This window comes from Chiloscyllium plagiosum, chromosome 19 (assembly GCF_004010195.1).
Source record: "Chiloscyllium plagiosum isolate BGI_BamShark_2017 chromosome 19, ASM401019v2, whole genome shotgun sequence".
Taxonomy (NCBI): Eukaryota; Metazoa; Chordata; class Chondrichthyes; order Orectolobiformes; family Hemiscylliidae; genus Chiloscyllium; species Chiloscyllium plagiosum.
The window spans coordinates 18,622,663-18,646,944 of record NC_057728.1 but is presented as its reverse complement, the minus strand read 5'-3'; the positions used below and the strand labels follow the sequence as shown (position 1 = coordinate 18,646,944).

At 41.0% G+C, this 24,282-nt stretch overlaps 1 protein-coding gene across 2 annotated transcripts in view; it reads right to left on the bottom strand.

Moving 5' to 3' along the window:
• Window positions 1-24,282, bottom strand: part of nup50 (nucleoporin 50) — a 66,733-nt gene that overhangs the window by 37,766 nt on the left and 4,685 nt on the right. For both annotated transcript variants that reach the window (XM_043709228.1, XM_043709227.1), the window contains exons 2-3: window positions 12,676-12,754; window positions 6,824-6,907 (exon numbers count right to left, since the gene is read on the bottom strand). In XM_043709228.1, the coding sequence (XP_043565163.1) occupies window positions 6,824-6,907; window positions 12,676-12,744 (153 nt within the window). In that variant the 5' untranslated portion in view covers window positions 12,745-12,754. The remainder of the gene's footprint in view (window positions 1-6,823; window positions 6,908-12,675; window positions 12,755-24,282) is intronic.

The window sequence follows — 24,282 nt, the reverse complement described above, 5'->3', positions numbered from 1 at the left end:
ACATCAAGATTCAAACCAGTACACAAAATCATTAATTTTTGAAAGGGCAAGTGCAACAAGAGATAGGTTCACAACAAATTGGAATTTAATTTCTTTGAATATCATAAAACACCCCAAGTTTCATGGGAAAGCATGGTACTTTTTTTTTTAACCTATACAAATCTCCTGGGATAATTACAGAGGATGGATCAAAGACGTATTAACAACTTTCCCTTGAGGCACCTACATTTTTTTTTCCATAGTGTTAACAGCTTAATGTAATATTTTAAAGTCTAAATATTTCTTAAAAATTTAAATAAGACTACATTACTTTCTCAAAGTTTACTACGCATGCTTTAGAACTCTCATTTATAAACCTAAATTATACTGCATATTGCTGTGAACAAACTTTGAATTGCCAGTGGTTGATAAAAGGAATACTAAACAAATTTTCATGGCTGGCAAACAGACCCTCTAAAACTAATACTTCATATTAATTTGATAGACCTTTGCCCTTCCAACATTACTATTTTCTCACTATTTGATACTTAGATACTTTGTTTTGATAATGCCCTCACTGCTGCTTGCTCTTTTTCCCTCAACTACACAGAATATGCTTGCTGAATTAAAATCTATTTTTCCTGGGAATAACACTGCATAATGCACATGGAGACAAATCTCAAAAAAAAAGAGAAGGGGAGGCAGGAATCCACATTTTCAAATCACCTTAAGATTCCCAGGTTTGCTCCCAATGTGCACGATATAGCCACCCACATCTGCAATACAAGGCTGCAAGGAATCTTTGTTGCACTGCTACAATTTCCCCATGTTATTTGCTCACCCAGGTTAGCAATAACTGAAAAACAAAGACAGTCTAGGGCATTCTACATGGCAATCCCTTGAACTGCAATGCAGAACAGCTAAGAAAGACAACAGATTATCCTTGCAAGCTTTGAGATTGTCACAAAGAATCATGTGATCTTTGCCAACGTTCCTCGATAAGTTGATCTTTTTTGAATTTTGCCATGTTACACAGGGTCCCTACAATGTTGACTTGTCAGCTAGGATGTGTGCGTGCCTGCGAGGCCAAACTTTATCAGTGGCGTTCAGTCAAACATCCCTTTTACCACTAACTGTCCCCATTGGAAATCATGACTAATGGCTTGATTATTTTGTCGCAGACAGGTTCTGGTGCAGAAGTGAACAACAGGGGCCTGCCAGCACAGAATTACAAAAGCTAACTGTTGGGTCCCTTCTACACTTAATTTGATTCCATCAACATACAATGCCAAAATAAAGCCAATGTTTCAAAGTGCAACAGATATATGAGCAAAAAAAAAAAAGTCCTTAACACAAATCTTACACTAAATCAAACCAGGGAAGAGAAGCAAGCCAATTTAAAAAAAATTCCCAAACTACATAGAATTACGATCAAAGTAGGATGTGTAACAAAAATAAGAGCTTCAAGTTAAATCAATAGAAAATCTTCATTGTAGTTTCTGATTAGATTAGATTACTTACAGTGTGGAAACAGGCCCTTCGGCCTAACAAGTCCACACCGCCCCGCCGAAGCGCAACCCACCCATACCCCTACATTTACGCCTTACCTAACACTACGGACAATTTAGCATGGCCAATTCACCTGACCTGCACATCTTTGGACTGTGGGAGGAAACCGGTGCACCCGGAGGAAACCCACGCAAACACGGGGAGAACGTGCAAACTCCACACAGTCAGTCGCCTGAGGCGGGAATTGAACCCGGGTCTCCGGCGCTGTGAGGCAGCAGTGCTAACCACTGTGCCACCGTGCCGCCCACATAAACTAACTGGAGCTTTAATACTTTAAAATATAACAACCATTCTTGCCCTTTCTAAAATTATGTTTTTGATAATCATCCAATGGAAATATACATGTCTCAAAATAAACGCAAGTAAGTGTCTGTTATGAAAACTCTTCCCTAGTTCGGCTTTAGTTCTCTCCAGGACTCAAAAATGGAGGAAGTTCTCATTTTCACAAATCAAACTTATAAAAAGCAAGTTGGCAACATACCTTAACCATACTAACTACTGGCTAAAAGGATTCATTACCAGGAAAATGAGCAGACAACAATATAGATATAAATGTGAAGCAAAGATAAAAATAATGGTACTTCAGTTTTTGAAAGTCACTATTAGACAAAGACGACAATTTTCATTGGCTTTTGGAAGGTATGGATAAAAGGAGTACTTCACTGCAGATTCTCCATTACAACTTTGGATAATAAATTGATTGTCTATTGAGAAAATCCATGTTACAAAAAGTGAAAACATCACATCACTGGAACTATAATGTTATTAAATTGACAACTGTTGGGCGAAGTTCACAGCACAGAATCAGATAAGTTAATTGTTGTTTTAAGTCTGTCCAAGAGAAAGGCTGCAGTAGTCAGCATAGTGGATTCTTTCTTGATTATATGTTCTTGGAGATAAGTCTCTTGATTAAACTTAAAATATAAGCCATAGCTATTATTTTAACCTGGGGCAGGATTTGTAGAGGAATAAGATGGTGTTATTTTCTGGGTCTGTAGATTGCGAAGGAGCAAAAATGGCCTTTGCAGTTTATATATACTTCTTGACAGATGTGGGAATTCAAAGAGATTTTAAGGGTGACTGCGGATTATATGTGCCATAAATGCTGTTGGATGCGAATCTGATCAGATCGAGTGGATTGGTTGGAGAGACAGATAGAAGCGATGAGGAATTTGCAACAGCAACAGTATGTGATGGATGGCAGTTATAGGAAGGGGGGGAAAGTCTCAGATACACAGTCACATAGACGGATTAACTCCAGGAAGGGTAAGAGAGGTAGGCAGCTAGTGCAGGAGTCTTTTGTGGATACACCCATTTCAAACAGGTATGCTGTTTTGGAAAATGTAGGGGGTGATGGATTCTCAGGGGAATGGAGCCCAAAGAGCCAGGTTTCTGGTGTTGAGACTGTCTTTAATGCAACGAGGGGTACGTCGGCTTCCAAGAGATCAATTGTGTTAGGGGATTCTATAGTCAGAGGTACAGACAGACGTTTCTGTGGCCAGCAGAGAAAAAGCAGAATGGTGTGTTGTTTCCCTGGTGCCAGGATCAAGGATGTCTCAGAGAGGGTGCAGAATCTTCTCAGGGGGGATGCTAGCAGGAGGAGGTCATTGTCCACATTGGAAGGAAAAAAGGTTGAGACTCTGAAGGGAGATTACAGAGAGTTAGACAGAAATTTAAAGAGGAGGTCCTCAAGGGTAGTAATGTTTGGATTACTCCCAGTGCTACGAGCTAGTGAAGGCAGGAATAGGAGGATAGATCAGATGAATGCATGGCTGAAGAGCTGGTGTATGAGAGAAGGATTCACATTTTTGAATCATTGGAATCTCTTTTGGGGTAGAAGTGACCTGTACAAGAAGGATGGATTGCACCTAAATTGGAAGGGGACTAATATACTGGCAGGGAAATTTGCTAGAACTGCTTGGGAGGATTTAAACTAGTAAGGTGGGGGGGGCTGGGACCCAGGGAGAGAGTGAGGAAGGAGATCAATCTGAGATGGGTACAGCTGAGAACAGAAGTGAGTCAAAACAGTCAGGGCAGGGAGGGACAAGGTAGGGCTAATAAATTAAACTGCATTTATTTCAATGCAAGGGGCCGAACAGGGAAGGCAGATGAACTCAGGGCATGGTTAGGAACATGGGACTGGGATATCATAGCAATAACAGGAACATGACTGAGGAATGGACAGGACTGGCAGCTTAATGTTCCAGGATACAAATGCTACAGGAAGGATAGAAACGGAGGTAAGAGGGGAGGAGGAGTGGCCTTTTTGATAAGGGATAGCATTACAGCTGTGCTGAGGGAGGGACTGGGCTCAGGGACTGGGCTCAGGGACTGGGCTCAGGGACTGGGCTCAGGGACTGGGCTCAGGGACTGGGCTCAGGGACTGGGCTCAGGGACTGGGCTCAGGGACTGGGCTCAGGGACTGGGCTCAGGGACTGGGCTCAGGGACTGGGCTCAGGGACTGGGCTCAGGGACTGGGCTCAGGGACTGGGCTCAGGGACTGGGCTCAGGGACTGGGCTCAGGGACTGGGCTCAGGGACTGGGCTCAGGGACTGGGCTCAGGGACTGGGCTCAGGGACTGGGCTCAGGGACTGGGCTCAGGGACTGGGCTCAGGGACTGGGCTCAGGGACTGGGCTCAGGGACTGGGCTCAGGGACTGGGCTCAGGGACTGGGCTCAGGGACTGGGCTCAGGGACTGGGCTCAGGGACTGGGCTCAGGGACTGGGCTCAGGGACTGGGCTCAGGGACTGGGCTCAGGGACTGGCAGTTTAATGTTCCAGGATACAAAAGCTACAGGAAGGATATAAAAAAGGGAGGCAAGAGAGGAGGGGGAAGTGGCATTGTTGATAAGGCAGAGCATTACAACTGTGCTGAGGGAGGGTATTCCCAGAAATACATCCAGGGAAGTTATTTGGTGGAACTGAGAAATAAGAAAGGGATGATCACCTTATTGGGATTGTATTATAGACCCCCTAATAGTCAGAGGGAAATTGAGAAACAAACTTGTAAGGAGATCTCAGCTATCTGTAAGAATAATAGGGTAGTTATGGTAGGGAATTTTAACTTTCCAAACGTCGACTGGGGACTGCCGTATAGTGTTAAAGGTTTAGATGGAGAGGAATTTGTTCAGTATGTACAAGACCATTTTCTGATTCAGTATGTGGATGTATCTGCTAGAGAAGGTGCAAAACTTGACCTACTCTTGGGAAATAAGGCAGGGCAGGTGACTGAGGTGTCCATGGGGGAGCACTTTGGGGCCAGAGACCATAATTCTATTCGTTTTAAAATAGTGATGGAAAAGAATAGACCAGATCTAAAAGCTGAAGTTCTAAATTGGAGAAAGGCCAATTTTGACGGAATTAGGCAAGAACTTTCGGAAACTGATTGGAGGCAGATGTTCGCAGGTAAAGGGACGGCTGGAAAATGGGAAGCCTTCAGAAATGAGATAACAAGAATCCAGAGAAAGTATATTCCTGTCAGGGTGAAAGGGAAGGCTGGCAGGTATAGGGAATGCTGGATGACTAAAGAAATTGAGGGTTTGGTTAAGAAAAAGAAGGAAGCATATATGTCAGGTATAGACAGGATAGATCGAGTGAGTCCTTAGAAGATTATAAAGAAAGCAGGAATATACTTAAGAGGGAAATCAGGAGGGCAAAACGGGGACATGAGATAGCTTTAGCAAATAGAATTAAGGAGAATCCAAAGGGTTTTTACAAATATATTAAGGACAAAAGAAGAGAATAGGGCCCCTCAAAGATCAGCAAGGCGGCCATTGTGTGGAGCCACAGAAAATGGGGCCTAACTCAGCCTTGTATATATTCAATTACTGCAGGATTCAAGCCCAGGTACCCAGATCGTTACCTGGGTCTGTGGATTAATAATCCAGTGATAAACCACTAGGCCGCTGCCTTGCTCTTGTAGTCCAAGAGAACAATATATGATCAGAGTGAAATCCTTCCCACAACTGATGCTCACTCCAGCATTGCAATGTCCTGACTTACTGATCAACTGCGAGAGGCATCATGCCGTTAAATGTTGCCAGAAGAAGGAAACCCACTTTCCAACAGCTAATCACATGCAACCACTGTCTGAGGTTGTTTGCCAGGAGATGGCAGTGCTCTGTAATGGCAATGGCATAGATCAACACAGTGGATTACAATAAGAAAAATAACAACTTAATTCATTCAGCAAGTGTGCCAAAAAGTGAGACACCTCCCTATTTTAATGTAATGTGACAAAAATGCATGGCATGCAGTTATCTCATTGCCACGTTCTTGTACAGTTCAGATTGGCCAGAAATTCTCCATTAAACTTCACAGCCACCCCTTATCTTTCACTCACATTCTCAATTCCTATTCTCTCTCTCTAATCCTTTGTTCCTACTTGCATGGTTCATACATAAGAAAAGACTTGCCCAAAGGTAGCCAGCTAATGCATAGACCTCAGTTGGCAGCTTTCTTACAAATGAATCAGAAAGTTATGGGGTTCGATGCTTAAGCTGTTAGGGCTAAATCCGGGCTAGAACTCCAGTGAAGGACTGTGGGGGCATTGCATTGTCTGAGATTTTGTATTTCATAATGGACGTATTCACCTGAATGTATAATAGCCATTAACACTATTTTGAAGAACAGCAGAAGATTTCTTTGTACCCTGACAAATATTTATACATCACCCAATGTCACACTGTCAGGCCATCTGATCATTCCAAACAGAAACAGATTATTTAGCATGTTTGCACCATTCAATGAGATTATGGTCGTTCACATTGTTGTATGTGGTATTCCATTATGTGCTTCTGCACTTGTTGTGTTTCTTAAATAACAACTATTGACTGTACTGAAAAAATTAGGAAGTGGTAGAGGCTAGTACAATTGCAACATTTAAGAAGCATTTGGATGGGTATATGAATAGGAAGGGTTTGGAGGGATATGGGCCAGGTGCTGGCAGGTGGGACTAGATTGGGTTGGGATATCTGGTCGGCATGGACGGGTTGGACCGAAGGGTCTGTTTCCATGCTGTACATTTCTATGACTATGACAGAACTCAAGGACATTTACATTTGGGAATATCTTGCTCACATTGATATATTTTGGAAATGAATTTTAACTTGCTGTTATAGTGTGCCTGATCCATAGAGATGGGGACTGGCTCAATATCTCCAAATCCTGAACAGCAGGAAAGCCAAGCTGGGAGAATGCTTCAATTATATTTTGTCTGGAAGTGAAAACCTTCACATAATGCACTTTAATATTTAAAAAGTAATTAAGTGACTTACCTCAGTGAGAACATTTCTGCGTTTTGCTTTTTTGATAGCTCTGTTTTTCAGCACATCTTCACTTGCAACCGAGAAAGTACCTGCCTAGAAAGCAAAAAAATGCACCTGTTACGAAAAGATGTTAACCAATAATTTCAGTGTATTATCCACAGTAAGGAAAAGAATTGAAGATGCAATAAAATATCAGAATGACGCAGCTGCATCCTTACCTGGAATCTTGAGATTCTGGGTTCAAAAAGATTTTTGACTCCCAAGAAGAATAAGGAATACTCTGGGCTTTTCCATCATAATCTTCCATGAGCAACACCAAAGTTGGCAATTCTCATCCCTCATTTTGTGGGATATTGCTATTGTCTACTTGGCCAAAGCTATTCTACACAATAATAAAGGCACTTTACAAGTGTTCATTCAAAATACTGGAAGGATAATATAATGCTGTAAAAAAAATGTTCTTCAGCTGTTAGGTGCTCACATCACATTGAAAAGTATTGGAAACTGGTAGTTTATAGCTCTAAGAACAAGATTCTATGCAGATTAAAACAACATTCAAGTGTTTATTTGTTCATGGCACTGCTAGCCAGCCATTTATTGCCATCCCTAGTTGCCCTGGAGAAGATGATAGCTTGCTGCCTTCTTCAACTACTGTCGTCATTGATTTCCCCTTCGACCAACTCAGAGAAAGTGAGGACTGCAGATGCTGGAGATCAGAGTTGAGAGTGTGCTGCTGGAAAAGCACGGGTCAGGCAGCATCCGAGGAGCAGGAGAAACAACAGTTTGGGCATAAGCCCTTCATCAGGAATTATTCTTGATGAAGGCCTTACGCCCAAAATGTCGATTCTGCTGCTCCTTGGATGTTGCCTGACCTGCTATGCTTTTCCAGCAACATACTTGACTCCTTGGTATAAGGACACCCACAATGACAATCAAGAGTGGCACTATGTAGTTCCAACAGACCTTTGCCCCACCATTGCTCATCAGAAATGTGCCCATCAAGACACAAGTCCCATTTCTGTCAGGATGATAGTTATCAATAACTGAATTTGCCTTGCCTTCAACCAACATATCTAATGCAAATTTTTCTGAACATAATCCAGGCTGACAGTCTAGTGTCAAAATGAAGTTCTGATTAGATTCTAGACTCCCTACAGCGTGGAAATAGGCCCTTCGGCCCAACCAGTCCACACCGATCCACCGAAGAGTAGCCCACCCAGACCCATTTCCCTCTGACTAACGCACCTAACACCATAGACAATTTAGATTAGATTACCTACAGTGTGAAAACAGGCCCTTCGGCCCAACAAGTCCACACCGACCCTTCGAAGAGCAACCCACCCAGACCCATACCCCTACATTTACCCCATTCACCTAACCTGCACGTTTTTGGACTGTGGGAGGAAACCGGAGCATCCGGAGGAAACCCACGCAGACACGGGGAGAATGTGCAAACTCCACACACAGTCAGTTGCCCGAGGTGGGAATTGAACCCGGATCTCTGGCACTGTGAGGCAGCAGTGCTAACCACTGTGCCGCCCATGAAGCATGGTCAATTCAGCTGACCTGCACATCTTTGACTGTGGGAAGAAACCCACACAGACATGGGGAGGATGTGCAAACTCCACAAAGTCGCCCAAGGCTGGAATTGAACCGGGGACCCTGGTGCTGTGCTAACCACTGAGCCACTGTGCCACCCCCGAAACTGTCATCTTCCAATTAAAACCATTTCTTCTGGAAGATGGGAAAAGTAATTGAGGCCCCACTTTTACTTATTGCCAAAAAAAAAAAAAAAAGGTTCTTCCCCTCAACAATTTATGCAATTCCTTTTGAAAAGTCCCACCTGATCTGCCTCCACTTCTTTCAGGCTACATTCTTCAAAATGCCCGCAATTACTTTTCCTATGGTCCCTTTTAGATTTTAAAAAAGGAAATTGCTCCCAGTGGTGAAAGGCTTTATCCCCAGAAAAAGCTGGAGAAACTCAGCACATCTGGCAGCATCTATGCTGCGAGAAACATATTAATGTTTTGAATCCAACATGACTTCAGCTAAGTCCTGACGAGTGATCAGACTCAAAACATGCTGTTTCTGCTTCAACAGATGCTGCCAGACCTTCTGAGCTTCCCCAGCAATTTGTTTTTATTTGAAGATTTCTAGCATCCAGAGTATTTTGTTTTCATTTTATTTTTATTACTTTCTGCCATGCTCGTTATTTTGAACACTTCAATAAATAACTCCTTTTCACCTTTCTACTCCATGGAGAATACTAAAATATTTACACAATGAAGAAGCATCTCATGGTTGGACTGTGAAAGGACACATGCACATGGGCTTGGATGAGTACAGCTACAACACCACAAGTCAGTCAACATCATCCAGGAAAAAAAAAGATGCCTGCTTAATGTTATCCCTTCAACCACCTTAAGATTTCATTTTCCCACAACTAGGAGACAATGGCAGCAGTGTTAACCATTTTTAAGATGCTTTGCAGCAACCGACCAAGCCTCCTTTGACAGCACTTTTCATATCCCCGATTTCCATCACCTAACAAAAGCAGAGGACAAGAGACACTTAGAAATGTCACCACCTGCAAGTTTCCCTCCAAGCGACACTGTACTGACTTTGCATAGAATTAAGCTGCTGTCAAAGACCTTCCTTTCATAGCAGCATGAGTGTATCTACACAGGTTGTCTGCAGCAGTTCTAGGTAATGACTTGCTATTTCCTTCTCAAGGTTAGGCAATACTCAGAGCGTATGAAAAAAGAAAGTAAAAATGCTCCCGCTGAGGCTAGCCCAGGGTTTAATAGAAGTCCATCATAGTTTACTTGTTTTTGCATTTCATACCTTGCCTTTTGAAGCTCAAATCTGTATGCCCAAATTAATCCACATGCTTCAAATGTACTCTGCAAACTTAGGGACTTGTCCATTTAGATCCCCAAGTTATTTATTTATACTACTTCCTGGTTGTTGTCCCCTGCAAACTCTAGATGTGCAAGGCACAACCTCAAAGTTCAATTTATCATGCAAAGCAGTGCTCTTCATAATTGACCTCTGAAGAACCCTACTGTATACCTTCAACACACAAAAAAAAAGGTTATTCACTGCAATTGTTTGCTATCCTTTAGCTAATTTCTTATCCATACTGCTTTTAACCTGACCAAATATTTATCTCAAGTTGGGGGTGGCACAGTGAGTCAGTGTCAGCATTGCTGCCTCACCGCACCAGGGATCCATGTTTAATTCCAGCCTTGGGTGATTGTGTGGAGTTTGCACATTCTCTCAGTGTCTGCATGGGTTTGTGGGTGCTCCAGTTTCCACCCACAGTCCAAAGATGTGTAGGTTAGGGGGATAGGTCATGGGAAATATAGGGTTGTGATAGGTGGTGGGAGCAGGGGTGTTAGTCTGGGTGGGATGCTCTTTAAAAAAGGTTAGTATGGACTCTAAGCCAAATGACCCACTTCTGCAGTGTAGAGATTCTATGATTCTAAAACTATAATATATCAGGTCATGATTAAGTTGTTGCCTTGAAATCGTGCTGCAAGGAGATTGGATGTGCCATTGCCTGTATTATAAGCCAAAAAACACTGAATTATTCAAGTCAGAAGGAAGGTAGGTTTTAAAAAAGTTGGGGGATGTCCAAATTGGGTCAGTGGTACCTTCTTTTTGCCAAATGTAGTCCAAGATACTGGCAAGAAAGTATGTAAGATACCATTTTGTTTAAAGGTTTTGGCGTGCATGTGCTTAAATCACCACCAAAAACAAATACAGCAGAGAGAGCGCAACACAAATTAGTGGGTCCTGCTGATTTAATGCGAGCTCTTCCATATTCCAGCCTTTACCCTGCCTTAGCCTTGCAAATAAACACTAAAAACGAAAGGAAAACACCACCATAATACAATAACCACAGTATGATCTGCCACCAACATGTTAAAAAAAAAAACAGGATATTTATAGGTTAGTTCTGGATTTCTCTCTTCTGGATGTTGTGCAACATTGTAGCTATACAGTTTTGCTCAACCTGAGCTGAGACTATTGTACTTTTGTTGCACTCTAGAACTTCCTCTGAGAATTGAATATGGCTGGGAGAATGAATTAAGGCTGCATGGAGGAGGAATAAATGGATCCACCTTGGATATGAAATTAGTGCAGTATTTCAGGTTGATAGCCTGAAGAACCTACTGGACCTGAATCATTTTAGCCCAGTGAACAACTGAAGTTATCAAATGGAACAGCATGAAAAGCAAATCAAGCAACAATGCAGAATAAAAATGGAGCACCCAGTCAAGCACAGCTTTTTAAAAAAGTGAATAATGAGGAGTTTTCTACAATGTTATATTTACTGTAGTGACAGGAATCGTAAAATTGGGCTTACCACAGGGTCTCACAGCATTGAGAGAAGTTCTTCAAGCTACTGTGACCATACCAGTCTTCAAGCACCTATTTACCCTAGTCCCATCTTCCAGCACATAGCTGTGTATGCTGTGTCATTTCAAGTGATAATCAAAAAATACTTTAAAATGTTGTAATGATTCTTACTTCTAGCACACTCAGGCAGCAGGTTCCAGATACCTACCACCTTCTGAATGATAAATATATCTTCCTCAAATCCCCTCTAAATCACCTGCCCTTTATCTTAAATCTATGCGACCAGGCTATTGATCCTTCTACCAAGGGAAGAGATTACAGGTAGTTCTTCCATAACACTGGTTGCCTTCTTGTGCAACCCCACATTATAGAAAAATTGCTCTTTAGAAACAGTGCTTAAAGTGTTGACGATGTAATTACGTCACAGCCAAAAGTTCACGCTTTAGAAACGATGTCCCCAATGTGTCAATTGCACTACAACAAATTTGCAGTAACGAAACACGAGTTATAGTGGAATGACCTGTATTCCAATCTAACCCATGTCCCTCAATTCTGTACACATCTTGACAAAGAAATCCCGCAAAACAATGCTGAAACTACTCAGTAGCATAGATAGCGTCAATAAAAAGAGAAACTGAGCCAAGATTGAGTCAATTACTTTTTAAATTAGACATTGTCACCTGCCATTTCATCAAAACATTGACTTCAAACATTAGCTAAGTTTCTCTCTCTACAGATACTTTCTGACTTGCTGCGTATTTCCAATGTTTCACTCAAGTATCAAACCTAACATTAAAGTACAGTCTGGTACTGTTCAACTTCAGACTTCTACTTCACATAAGCTTAAAGCAGCCTCTACTGTTATGGTCTCATGAAATATGTTGTTACTTGCAGCTGGTATGTTCCAACAGTCCCACTGCTTTAACATGATAGGTTGCATACCATTTCAAAATATAGTTAAAGACGTCTCTGCTCTAAACTTCCACCAAATACCTCAGATTTATTTATTTTTTTTAAATGTTCAAAAGTTCACTAAAAATTCACTTGGGGGATAGGGACTTCATATTTATTCAGTCCCTAGTTAGCCTTGAGAAGTTGGTGGTAGAGCTGCCTTCTTGCACAGCTGCAATACTGGGTATGGGTGGGATATTCCTTGGCAGATCGGTGCAGACTCATTTGGCCTTTTTCTATACTGTAGGGATTCTACTCTATCCCAACATCAAAGTGAAAATAAAAGTATTCATTTGACATACTTATTCAACATTGGAGTATATAGTATGAGGTGTTTATTTGCAAGATTAAAACATCCCCATTCACTTTCATTCTCTCCGTCCAAGTAGCTTTCTGATAGTTGATGCTTGCCCTAAATCAAATTGAATAGATCAATTCCTTAAACAAGATGTAAAATTGTCTTCAACCCATCCCCTAATCCAGAAAACCATATACACTAATATGCCAATTTGGCAGCATTCATCATTCACAGAAACGGTACAAACCTCTTCAGATTCTTCTTCCTGATCCCAATTTCGGTCAGTTAGTTCCTTGTCTGCAGTCCTCTTTGCCATTTTGGTGTTACTGAAAAAAAAAATTGAAAAGAATAACCTCACCATTTAGTTGGATTACTAGTCTAAATTCAACAAAAATAAAACTATTCATTATGTCATTGACAAAAGCTGAGACAACAAAAACACAATTCATATTGTTACAGTCTCAGTAGAGACCAGCAACTTTTAAAATACAAGATTCCAGTTCTTTACTAAAAGAATGAAGCCACAAGGTTCCATTATTTAAAACAGAAATATGCAGGAATCAACAAAACCAACACTGAATATTAATTCTGCATGTTAGTGCATAGGATAAACAGGTAAATTATAGCTCAATATAAACTATAAATTGCAACTCAGATAGCAGACACACAAAGTCACAAACTGTCTTCCTCAAGGAATTTCAGCACATATTTTTCCATAAGCTAATCCTAACCAGAGTTCCACTGAAACAATCTATAGAAAACAGTTAACTCAGTCTTGGATGATGTAGACCTATTAATGTTTGAGAAACACAAAGGCTGCTCCAACTTATTCTTAGCTTCTAAATCTAACCTCTTGTCATTATCATCTTATTGAGCTTGCTTGCACTGCACTGAATTCATTAACTGCTACTGCACAGCTTGAATAGATACATGATTAGAGTACATGGAATAAAGGACGAATTAGCTATTTGGATAAACAACTGGCTCGAAGAAAGGAGACAGAGGATGGTGGTGGAGGGTTGCTTTTCAAACTTGAGGCCTGTGACGATCAGTTACCATAAGGATCGGTGCTGGGTCCATTGCTTTGTCATTTATATAAACGATTCGGATATGAACATAGGAAATATGGTGAGAAAGTTTGCAGATGACACCAAAATTGGAGGTGTAGTGGACAGTGAAGAAGGTTACTTCAGGGTACAATGGGATCTTGATCAGATGGGTCAATGGGCGAAGGAGTGCCAGATGCAGTTTAATTTAAATAAATGTGAGGTGCTGCATTTTGGAAAGGCAAATCAGAGCATACTTATACACTTAATGGTAAGGTCCTAGGGAGTGTTGCTGAACAAAGGGACCTCGGAGTGCAGGTTCACAGTTCCTTGAAAGCAGAGTCACAGGTCGGTAGGATAGTGAAGGTGGGGTTTTGAATGCTTGCCTTTATTGGTCAGTGCATCGAGAAGTTGAGAGGTCATGCTGCAGCTGTATAGTACATTGGTTAGGCCACTTTTGGAATACAGTGTGCAATTCTGGTCTCCCTGCTATAGGAAGGACGTTGTGAAGCTTGAAAGGGCTCAGGAAAGATTCAAGTGGCTTCGTCCAGAGGCTCACTGAAGATGTCACCTAGTATGATGATGAAATATCTGAAAATGAACCCTTCAGCTCAGCAATCAAACCTACATCCAGATCTACAAGTATATTGCCAGGGTTAGAAGGTTTGGGCTCTTGGGAGGGGCTGAACTTTACAGAGGTTCATAAAAATCATGAAGGGAATGGATAGAGTAAACAGACAAAAGGTCTTCTTCCCAGTATCAGGGAGTCCAAAAATAGAGGGCATAGGTTTAGAGTGAGAGGGGAAAGATGTAAAGGGGACCCAAGAGGTAACTTTTTCCACACAGAGGATGGTGTGTGTATGGAATGAGCTGCCAGAGGAAGTATGGAGGCTGGTAGAATTACAACAACATTTAAAAGGCAATTGGATGGGGATATGAATAGGAAGGGTTTAGGAGGGATATGGGCCAAATGCTGGCAAATGGGACTAGATAAATTTAGAATAGCTGGTTGACTTAGACGCGTTGGAATGAAGGGTCCACGTCCATGCTGAATATCTCTACGACTCTATGTCCCTTTATATCTTTTAACAGGCTTAGTTTTCCAGTGTTTTGATTTCCAAATCTCAGTTTGTTTACAGTTTCTTGGAAACTGCAAGGGTCAGTTATCTTTTGAGTTTTGTCTGTTGCTGCCCTTTTACTCCCTGGAGTTTTAATTAGGATCTACCTCAGAAACAATAAATTAAAACTTTGATTTATGTCAGAAAGATACAAGTTCATTTCTACTCCAGAAGTATTATATCTAATATATAAGTATTAATAGAAATGGGTGTTTTCTCAATTGAAGTTATTAAAAAAATTCCCTTCTGATTCTGGAACATTATGGTGTGCAAATTAAGTTGATATGTTCACCTCCATGAACAAAATTATATTTCAAAACCAAAACTTGCTCATTTGCTATTATCATCTCTGGGATAGGCTGGAGTCTAAAGAACTGTGATTTGATAGAGTTTATGGTGGGAAAAGATAGAACCTGAAATGATCAAGAAGAATGGAGGATTTCATACAACAGGTCAAAGATGTAAGATGTGATGCAGCTTGTGGCAGATAACTATTCCTTTTCTTATCCATGCTAGTGTTAATGTGGACAAGAACAGTAAATGTTGGGAGTGACAGCAGCAAAAAAAAAAGAATTGAGAAAGGGTAGGATAGCAATGCATCTATGTAATAAATATTATATAGCTAATGTAATACTTTTGAACTGTAAATGCTTATCTAAGCAAAAAGCAGCTAATTTATTCCCACACAAGGCCAACAATGAATGGCCAAATGATCAGTTTACTATAGTACTGGTTGTGAGAAAAATATTGATCAGGGCACTGGAGAATGCACTGTTATCCTACCAGTGTCAAATAGATCTTTCAGACAGTCACATGGCAAACAGGGCAGATATTCTAAAGGTAGCATCTCCAACAAGACAATACGCTTTATGTTTTACACAAACGCTAGCTGGGATTTTAAACTCAAGTCCAGGGACTTTAAGACACATCGATTCTTAAATAATAGCACTTTCAATGGAAGAGCTGAGATGGCAATAATTAACAAAATTAGTATTTATTTTAACAGTGAACCTCCTATTAATATAGAGATTTCTTCACTAATAATTAACTGGAGTTCATTCTTGCACTACGCCTGGCACCCATCACACACTGCTCTCATACTAAGATCGCAAAATGGTAATGCTTGCACACAAGGCCAACAATGAATGGCCAAATGATCAGTTTACTATGGTATTGGTTGTGAGAAGAACTGTGATTTGATAGAGTTTACGGTGGGAAGATAGAACCTTCCCCTAGTTAAAACATTTCAAACTTTTTGTCTTTTGTTCTCAGATTTTAGTTGTGTGCACCCCCCTCCACCAACCAAATGCCTGCTACCATCATTTTCAGCCATGGCCTTCAGCCTGGAATTCCCTATCCACCTTCTATAGATTGAAAAGAGAACCACAGATGTTCCAGATGAAGGGCATTTGCCCAAAAAGCTGATTTTCCTGCTCCTCAAATGTTGTCTGACTGGCTGTACTGTTCCAGCACCACACTCCTGGCTCTAATCTCCAGCATCTGCAGTACTCACTTTTGCCTAGATGTTCCTCAAAACCTACCTGTGACCCTTGGGGCTTAATGTCAGTTTTCTCCCCACCATCCCAAATAAAGCTTCTCAAAAAGGTACATCATTACATTCAACAGATTATGTAAAAACACAGTTGCTGAGACCATCAATTACATGCACTCAAGGAAACCTGACCCCATTCTCCTAAGGGAGGCAATGTGCAGTTAGGGATGAGCTGGACTAAAAACCATTTAAAAATACATTACCAAATAAAAGTTTTGCAAGATACTTATATCAAAAGATGATTTTCATCGCGTCAAAATTTGCTGGATTTTACCTTTGATTACAAACACAAAAATGTTTAAACAATGCGTCAGCCAATTCATCCATAAGGCAAAATGCAGAATCACAAAAGAATAGTATTCCACAAGCTAATGTGACCCTGTAATGCAAGTTACTATATAAAGTCATTAGAAATAGGACTCACCATATTTTAAGCCCAACACAATTTGAAGAAAGAGAACTAATAAAATGTGGGGAATCCAGTTCAGAGGATAAAAATAATACTTACCTTTATAAATCCCCTTACACAAAAGATGGGCCTTCCAGGCATATGATTCACTTCTCCTGATTTACACATATGGAAGAATGAATTTAATTGTGAGAAATTAAATTCAATGAATAACCTTCGTTTTATAGATGAGTGCCTCTCAAAGGGGATCCCATTCCATCAACTGGGTTCTTATCTTTCACCCAGAGATTTGCCAAGAGTGTTCATTATGGAAGAAGTTGTTCCAATGATTCTCATTTATATGGCAATTAGTGCTTTGAACCAGCTTGGAGGAAAAAGCAAGCTTAAAAAACAAAACAAGCCCAGTTAAATCTTGAGTTCAGGTAACTTTATTAACCACACAGGATTTGTTCTTGCAGTTTATGACATCATTCTTAAAAATAAATTGTTGCCTCACAATCATTTGACAAGCATTATTCTTTACATACTGGCACTGCAATAATTCAAAAGCTAGAATACATCAATATAAATTCTGAAAAACTCTGTACATTTTGTTTAGAAACCATAAATTACTATCTTTTACAGAGAACAGCACTATTTTAAGTATGCTTCACGCAAATTACTTAATCACGGCATCAGATTGCCGGTGAACAACACTTGCATTGCTTGCATACCCTGCCATAATTGGGTACTTTTAATTTACAATTGCTGCACAAAAAGAGAGAGAACATTATTTGCTGTAACAACTGCATGTGCTTTAGTTACAATGCAAGACAGTGGAGCAGCTTAAATTCATTCTATCCTATTTACTTATTCTAAAGTGCATCATAACTTCTCAAGGGGGGAAAAAAAAAAATTTACAAGCATTCAACTTTTAAACTTATGAAAAAAACTAAAAGGACATTTTCAAATCCCACCATAGCAAATAGTGAAATCTGAATTCAAGAAATCCAAAATTAAAAGTGAGCCTCATTGTAACAATGTAACCACTGACTATCATTAAAATCCACCTGGTTCACAACTGCCCTGTAGGGAAGGGCATCTGGCACCCTTACCTGCCTGTATCCTACATGCAGCTCGAGACCCACAGCCATGTGGCTGACTCTGAACTACCGCATGAGTAATTAGGGATAGGTGATAAATGGTGGACTGGCCAACAAAGGCCACATCCCATACGTAAATAATAAAAATTTTATTTCAAAAATGAAATGAAAGAAACCGCAATCTCAGAGCACATTTGACTGCCACAGGCAAGTTAGTCCTCCTCTGTTCTGTACCTGGGAATGCAGTGTTATGGCCATTTCAGAGACATGGGTAGAGCAGGGACAGGAATGGTTGTTGCATGTTCCAGGATTCAGATTTTTCAGTAAGAACAGAAAACAGGAGTTTTTTTTTGGGGGGGGGGGGGGTTTGCGAGGAGGACGAGGAGGTATTGTTAGTTAAAGACAGCATTATGGCTGCAAAAAGGACATTTGAGGACTCGTCAACTGAGGTAGTACAGGCTAACATTAGAAACAGGAAAGGAGAGGTCACCCTGTTGTGAGTTTTCTATTGGCCTCCGAATACATCGAGAGATTTAGAGGAAAAGGATAGCAAAGATGATTCTCTGTAGGAGTGAGAGCGACAGGGTAGTTGTTATGGGGGTCTTCAATATTGACTGGGAATACCTTTGTTCAAGTACTTTAGAAGGGTTAGTTTTTGTCCATTGTGTGGAGGGTTTTCTGACACAGTATACAGACAGGCCAACAAGGGGCAAGGCCACATTAGATTTAATACTGGGTAATGAACCCAGCCAGGTGTTAAATTGGAGGTAGGTGAGCACTTTGGTGATAGTGACCACAATATGGTTATGTTTACTTTAACGAACGAAAGGGATAGGTATACACTGGAGGGGAAGAGCTACAGCTGGGGGAAAGGCAATTGCAGTGCGATTAGACAAGATTTATGATGGGGAAGAAAGCTGCAAGGTTGGGCACAATAGAAATGTGGAACTTATTCAAGGAACAGCTACTGCATGTCCTTGATAAGTATACAACTGTCAGACAGGGAGGAATTTGTTGAGTGCAGGAGCTGTGGTTTACTAAGGAACTTGAATCTCTTGTCAAGAGGAGGAAGAAGACTTATGTTAGTATGGGATGTAAAGACTCAGTTAGGGTAATTGCGAGTTACAAGGTTGCCATGAGAGACCTAAAGAAAGAGCTAACATGAGCGAGGAGTGGACATGAAAGGTTGTTGGCGGATAGGATTGGGAAAACCCTCAAGCTTTCTATACGTATACAAGGGATAAAAGAATGACTAGAGTAAGATTAGGGCCAGGCAAGGACAGTAGTGGAAAGTTGTGCATGGACTCAGAGGAGATAGGGGAAGCACTAAATGAATATTTTTCATCCGTATTCACACTAGAAAATGATAACGTTGTCGAGTTGATAGGGTTGAGATTCATAAGGAGGAAGTGTTAGAAATTCTGGAAAGTGTGAAAATAGATAAATCCTCTGGGCCGGATGGGATTTATCCTAGAATTCTCTGGGAAGCCAGGGAGGAGATTGCCAAGCTTTTGGCTTTAATCTTTGTGTCATCATTGTCTACAACATGAATGCCAGAAGACTGGAGGATAGCAAATGTTGTTCTCTAGTTCAAGAAAGGGAGTAGAGACAGCCCTGCTAATTATAGACCAGTAGTGGGTAGTGTTGGAAAAGGTTATAAGCAATAAGATTTAAAATCACCTCGATAGGAATACATTGATTAGGGATAGTCAGCACAGTTTTGTGAAAGGTAGACGTGCCTCACAAACCTTATTGAGTTCTTTGAGAAGGTGACCAAACGGGTGGATGAGGGTAAAGCAGTTGGTGTGGTGTATATGGATTTCAGTAAGGCGTTTGATAAGATTCCCCATGGTAGGCTACTTCACAAAATAGGGAGGGATGCGATGGAGGGTGATTTAGTGGTTTGGATCAGAAATTGGTGAGCTGAAAGAAGACAGAGGGTGGTGGTTAATGGAAAATGTTTATCCTAGCATTCAGTTACTAGCGGGGTACCGCAAGGATCTGTTTTGGATGAGGTTGTAGAAGGATGGGGTTAGTAAATTTGTGGATGACACTTAAGGTCTGTACAGTTGTGGTTACTGCCAAAGGAGGTTATAGGTTACAGAGGGACATAGATGGGAGGTGGCACGGTGGCTCAGTGGTGAGCACTGCTGCCACACAGCCCCCGGGATCCATGTTCAATTCCAGCCTCGGACAACTGTCTGTATGGAATTTGCACATTCTCCCCGTGTCTACATGGGTTTCTTCCGGTTTCCTCCCACAATCCAAAAGATGTGTAGGTTAGGTGAATTGGCAATGCTAAATTGCCCATAGTATTCAAGAATGTATAGGTTAGGTGCATTAGTCAGGATAAATACGTAGGATAGGGAATCAGTCTGGGTAAGATACTCTTCAGAGGGTCGGTGTGGACTTGTTGGGCCAAAGGGCCTGTTTCCAAACTGATGGGATTCTAATTCTTCTAATGCTAATACATATAAGCTGCAGAGCTGGGCTGAGAGGTGGCAAATGAGAGTTTGATGCAGAAAAGTGTGAGGTGATTCACTTTGGAAGGAGTAATAGAAATGCAGAGTACTGGGCAAATGGTAAGATTCTTGGCAGTGTAGATGAGCAGAGAAATCTCGGTGCCCATGTATATAGATCCCTCAAAGTTGCCACCCAGGTTGATAGGGCTGTTAAGAAGGTATACAGTTAGCTTTTATTGGTAGAGGGATCGATTTTTGGAACAATGAGGTCATGCTGCACCTGCACAAAACTCTGGTGTGGCTGCACTTGGACTATTGTGTGCAGTTCTGGTCACTGCATTACAGGAAGGATGTGGAAGCTTTGGAAAGGGTTCAGAGGAGATTTACTAGGATGTTGCCTAGGTATGGAGGGAAGGTCTTACGAGGAAAGGTTGAGGGACTGGAGGTGGTTTTCGTGAGAAAGAAGAAGGTTGAGAGGTGATGTTATTGAGACACACAAGATAATCAGAAGGTTAGATCAGGTGGACAGCGAGAGCTTTTTTTCTAGGATGGTGATGGCTAACATGAGGGGGCATAGCTTCAAATTGAGGGGGGATAGATACAGGACAAATATCAGATGTCAGAGAGTAGTAGGGACATGGAACGCCCTGCCTGCAACAGTTGTAGACTTGCCAATCTTATGGGCATTTAAGTGGTCATTAGATAGGCATACAGACGAGACTGGAATGGTTAGATGGAGTTCAGATTGGTTTCACAGGGCAGTGCAACATATAGAGCCAAAGGACCTGTACTGCATTGCAATGTTCCATGTGTATTTTGCTATTAAATATAGGTTCTTGCCAACCCCTTTCAGGCACCGAGTTCCAGATCCACAAGTATTTCCTCAACTTTCCTGTAATCCTTCTGTCGATATGCTATGGTTACATGCTTCTCCATCAAAGGAAGCAGCTCTTGCTTATCCATGCTATCCCCTCTTTATAAACTCAATTTGTGAATATTGCACATAAATGTATTTACAACACAAGGTAGCAATTCAAGCCACAAGGCTCTAATTGTTTCTATGTTGCATGGTCTTTCCTGCACTGTGTGACTGTCTAGTTGTAACTGTCAGCAAGGAAGAACGTTACTTCATCAAATCATAAAGCATTTACAGGATAGAGGGCAGCTATTTGCCTCATCTGTCATGTTCTCTCACTGTAACAATGAGACAGCTGGTCCCACTCAACTATCAATTCCTGGTAACCTTGCATATTTTTTTCATCCTCAGGTGCTTTTCTCATTCACTTTTGAAAATTATGATGTAATCTGCTGCCACCACCCCCTCAGCAATGCATTTCAGATCCTACTAAAATTGTATGAAAAGGAAATAAATATTCTTTCAAGCTGTCTTTTACCAAACACCTCAAATTTATTGTCAAAATTCTCAGCCCTTCCTGCAAAGGGAACTATTTCCTTCGACCTGCTTTGGGTGACAGCTCATGATCCTGAGCTGCTCTAAAATGTTATTCTCAAAACAGAACAACTTCTGCTTCGACAATAACTATATCCCTCATCTCAAGAAACAGTACTTTAAATCTTTCTTGCATCTTCCCAAATACTTCACTAACCTTTCCAAAAAGTGTGTACTAAAATTACTTACTAATCCAGGTGAGGTAAAGCCAGTGTATTATACAAATTCATTATAACTTGTTTTCCTACTCTATGCATGTAGGATTCTGCATGCTTTATTTGGCATTGTCTCAACTAGCCCTGTCAGCATCAATAATTTCTGTACATTTGTCACCCAAACCCACGGCTCTTTCATCCATTGCCTCCTTATCCTTCCTACCAGAATGCATCACTTCATATATCTCTACATTAACATTTCATTTGCTACCTGTCTGTCCTTTTCACGAGCCTGTGAATGTCCTTGTCTATGACTACATTCCTACTCAAAACCTCGAAGTACTGTGAAAATAAAATTGTGCCTGGTTTCATTATTTAAATACGTGAAGAAAGGCAATGACATCTGGGGAATACTGCCGTATATCATCCTTCACTCTGAAAATCAACTATTAAAATGTGAACTTTAAGAAGGAGGTAACTGAAGGCGGTAACATTACTTGCGTTACTCAATTATTCCAAATGACAACCATCTGTATCCATAACAGTTGATGTACAATAATGGCTTTTCACATTCATTTGCCAAAACGTTAAATATAACCTAAATTAAAATAAGATTGATGTAAACACAAAAATCAAATTCAGAAGGAGGCCAATTGATCACTGTTTTTCTTAAATCGAACACAGTTCTACCAGAGAACAATAAGCCAATCGAAAACTGATACATTAAGGAGTTCTTAATGGCTTCATGTAATATCCTACCAGTCAAAGCCAACCAGTTACAGAATAAGAAGTGGACATCGCAAGTGAATAGAAATTTGGTTAATTAAGAAAATTCAACGTGCTGATGGGAAAATATTAAATTCAATATCAATTACACTGCATAGCACAGTGGGAACTGTCGCTCTGGTCTACACGAACAGCATAGGATAGAACATTCGTCTCAACTCCAGACGTCAGGCTGTGTACAGATGGCTGCTGCATGCACCATCCAAGTGTGGACTGGAAGACCAAATACAGCTGCAGAATGACTTAGATATTAAATAAACAACTTACAAGTATCTCAAAATGCCATATCATACATGCAATAAAAAGGTGCAGGCAACAGTGGGTTGTCAACCTTGCACCCATCAAATAAACCTGCTCCTTTGTGTCCTCCCTCAGTGACATCAATACACCAAATGAACCAAGTGCTGTGAGTAACACAAACAAAATGCTTGGAATTTTTTAAAAAAGAGAAATCTAACCAAAGACAAAGACAATAAAGACTCTAGATTGCTACAAGGCTTGGTATGTTCCAAACTGGCTAATAGCAACAGTCTGGGACCCCTATTAAGCCCATCTTGTAAACAAACTTGGAATCATTCAGAGCCAAGCAGAATGATTTGACTTTAATAACTATGTCGGAACATCCAGTTACATAAAACGCTGAACTAAAACCACCTAGATTGCAAAGATAAGCGAATAAGCTTACACTGCTCTCCAATGCAATTCACCCTGACCTTGCAAATATTATACCTCAATAAATTAAATAAACAAATAAAGTCTACAGCAGGAAGGAAACCATCAAAGAGCTTCTGCATTTCCAACATCACACATACAAGAATATTGATTGAGGTTTCTTCACAAATCTCAAAAGAGAATTGATGAGGGCAGAGCAGTGAACATGATCCACATGGACTTCAGTAAGACATTTGACAAGGTTCCTAATGGGAGACTGGCTATCAAAATTAGATCTCATGGAATACAGGTAGAACTAGCCATCGGGATACAGAACTGGCTTGAAGGTAGAAGACAAAAGGGTGGTACAGAGGGTTGCTATTCAGACCGGAGGCCTTTGACCCGTGGAGTGCTGCAAGGATTGGTGCTGTGTCCACTACTTTTCTTCATGTATATAAATGATTTGGATGTGAGCATAGGAGGTATAGTTAGTAAGTTTACAGATGACACCAAAAAATTGGAGGTGTAGTGGTCAACGAAGAAGGTTACCTCAGGAGTACAACAGAACCTTGATCAGATGGGCCAATGGGCTAAGGAGTGGCAGATAGAAGTTAATTTAGATAAAATGAGAGGAACTGCATTTTGGAAAAGCAAATCAGAGCAGGATTTATACATTTAATGGTAAGGTCTTGGGGAGTGCTGCTGAACAAAGAGACCTTGGCATGCAGGTTCATAGCTCCTTGAAAGTAGAGTCATAAGTAGATGAGATAGCGAAAAAGGCATTTAGTATGCTTTCCTTTCTTGGTCTGAGCATTGAGTTTAGGTGTTGGGAGATCATGTGGAGGCTGTACAGGACATTAGAAGAAAGTGAGGACTGCAGATGCTGGAGATCAGAGCTGAAAATGTGTTGCTGGAAAAGCGCAGGTCAGGCAGAATCCAAGGAGCAGGAGAATCGACGTTTCGGGCATAAGCCCTTCTTCAGGAATGAGGAAAGTGTGTCCAGCAGGCTAAGATAAAAGGTAGGGAGGAGGGACTTGGGGGAGGGGCATTGGAAATGTGATAAGTGGAAGGAGGTCAAGGTGAGGGTGATAGGCCGGAGTGAGGGTGGGGGCGGAGAGGTCAGGAGAAGATTGCAGGTTAGGA